The following is a 2,331-nucleotide window of genomic DNA, read 5'->3' as shown; positions in this document are numbered from 1 at the left end:
GAGGAGAGGAAGCCACCACGGCTCGCCATTGCGACGAGGCGACGCGCGATATATAAAAACGTACGCAACTAACAGCCGACCACCACGACTATGAATATTTTAGAGTCTCCTTCACGTACATGTGCCTTTGTATGGTTCCACGCTGATTCGGGCCAGCGGCTCTCAAAAGGCATCTACCGAATATCAGGTTTCTGCGCGTTGACACTCCGAGTAGCTGGAACAGGGCAAACATATTGGGTTGGTCTCTAGCTCTCTACACGATACATCCATTATTTCTCCGCGAGAAAACTGTTCCAATTTCCAATTAAATTCCCTTAACGCTTAAGGAAAAAACACCGAATTNATATATATATATATATGTTGCATTTACGAATTTAAGCTTTCGATAAGATAACGCTTGTTTCTTTTCCCTTATCGATCGCGGAAAGAAAGAGGAAAAAACGGTTGAGTGCGCGCGCGAATCGGGCAGAGAGGGACGCACGTACTACGTGTTTGGAAAAGAAAAACGAAAACTCGGGGAACGAGATCGCGGCGGAGGGCGTGTGATCGATCGGCGCGTGACGAATGTTTTGGAAACTTTCGATAGCTCCGATTCGGTTTTCGACACGCGCACGAGACCACGCGTCCACTCGCCCTCTCTTTCTCTTTCCCTCTTCCGGCAATTCTCCTTCATCCTTACGTACGCGACGTGCTCTAATTATAGTGCTGTTTGTCAGAAATAGTGTTGCTCCGTATTATGAACGGATCTACGGTACCGCGAAGTACAGTTACGTTTACGTTAACCGGCTCGTTACCCGTTCACAGAGAGAGTTCTGTGTTTAACCGTGCGTAGTAGATATCGAGTGTTACGGGACATCGTATGGATTACCAATTAACCAACTTCATCGTTATACTTCATCGAGCAATACGTATTATTACGCATATTGTATCGCGGCGCTGGGCTAAAAATCGAGCGGCGAGAGAGAAGGAGAAAGAGGGAGAGAAGGAGAGAGAGAGAGAGAGAGTCCAAGAGTTCTATCCGCGAGACGTGCGAATTCGTTTGGGAGGTAAGCCCGAACGAAACGCTTCGTCATCGTGGCAATCATCGCGGTGCCAAATTATTCTCTCTTTTCTTCGGTGGGGAAAGAAGGAGAGGAAAAGCGTGGCGGGGAAGGGGGTGGTTAGAAAGTTCGGGTGGACGGTATCTGGACAGGTAAGGAAGACAAATTGTGGATCGTAGAATAATTGGAGCGGTCGGCTGGGCGAGAAGGTGAAAAGAGATGCACGAGTCGGGTTGGCAAGGATTCTCGGCGGCATCTGACGACGAAAAACGAGGAAAAAATGTAGAAGAAGCGTACGACGTCGCGTTTCAAGAGCGTTATCCCGATCAGTGCTTACGTACGTCGTAATAAAAGAAGCGATTTTACGTAATAGCACGTGGCAGATAACGGATCGAAGGAGTTTCGGCTTACTCGTTCCGCCTTTGTATATCATCGTGTGTCGTTTGATCATCGCGGGAAACAGGCAAGGTTCGGCAACGTGAGCGATGAAAGGAATAACGTATGCGTTTCGTGCGCTCGTGTCTCAACGATAAACGCGATACTACACCGCATACAACGGGTAACCTTTACGTTGCAAACTTCTTTCGTCCCGACGTCGTTGATTTTTCAACTCGTTATCTTCAACCCGACCCCGCGTATACATATCGAAGCACAATAACGGCGAAAAACGGCGGTTGGAACGGCGAACAACCGCGCGTATACCTAATCTATCGCGAGATTTTGCGGTTGAGGCATCGCGAAACGATCCATTCCGGCACAACCGTGACTTTCCAAACGCGGACAGCTATTGTTTCTGTATCGCGATATAGAGCCGGCGATGAGTCACTCTTTCTCTTGTCTATCTGCGCAACGACGAACAAACGAACGAACCAACGAACCGACGAAGAAACGAAATTCCAATTCTGGCGCGTTTGCGCTTGCTCGCTTGCTCGCGACGATGTACGTGCGCGTTGCCGCGATCCGCGATGCACGACGTACGCCCTCGCGTGCATCGACTATACACACATCCCGATGAGTCAACCCGATTGCTAGGTAAACGGGAAACCCGAAACAATTTCAAAATTGATCCGTTTTTCGCGGAAATTTTTCCCGCAACCAACATTCATCGTCGATGGATCTGTCGACGAGTCGTCGAGAAATTTCATCAGCCGAAGAATTGGAAGAATAGAAAAGTCCAAGTTCGTTCAACGATGGATGAACATGTAACGATCGTCTAACGTCTGACGCTAGAAAACGCATCGATCGTTCCGTCGGCCGACCAATTGGCCAATTCTTCGCTTCTGACGCGAAA

General features: G+C 48.7%; 1 protein-coding gene across 1 annotated transcript in view; it reads right to left on the bottom strand.

Moving 5' to 3' along the window:
• LOC102670853 (homeodomain-interacting protein kinase 2) overlaps nucleotides 1-2,331 on the bottom strand; it is a 17,638-nt gene that overhangs the window by 10,195 nt on the left and 5,112 nt on the right. The window contains exon 2 of the mRNA XM_006619972.2: nucleotides 120-214. Within this exon, the coding sequence (XP_006620035.1) occupies nucleotides 120-173 (54 nt within the window). The 5' untranslated portion in view covers nucleotides 174-214. The remainder of the gene's footprint in view (nucleotides 1-119; nucleotides 215-2,331) is intronic.

This window comes from Apis dorsata, unplaced genomic scaffold (genome assembly GCF_000469605.1).
Source record: "Apis dorsata unplaced genomic scaffold, Apis dorsata 1.3 scaffold_468, whole genome shotgun sequence".
Lineage (NCBI taxonomy): Eukaryota > Metazoa > Arthropoda > Insecta > Hymenoptera > Apidae > Apis > Apis dorsata.
The sequence above is the reverse complement of the archived record's forward strand: the minus strand, read 5'-3'. Positions and strand labels throughout refer to the sequence as shown.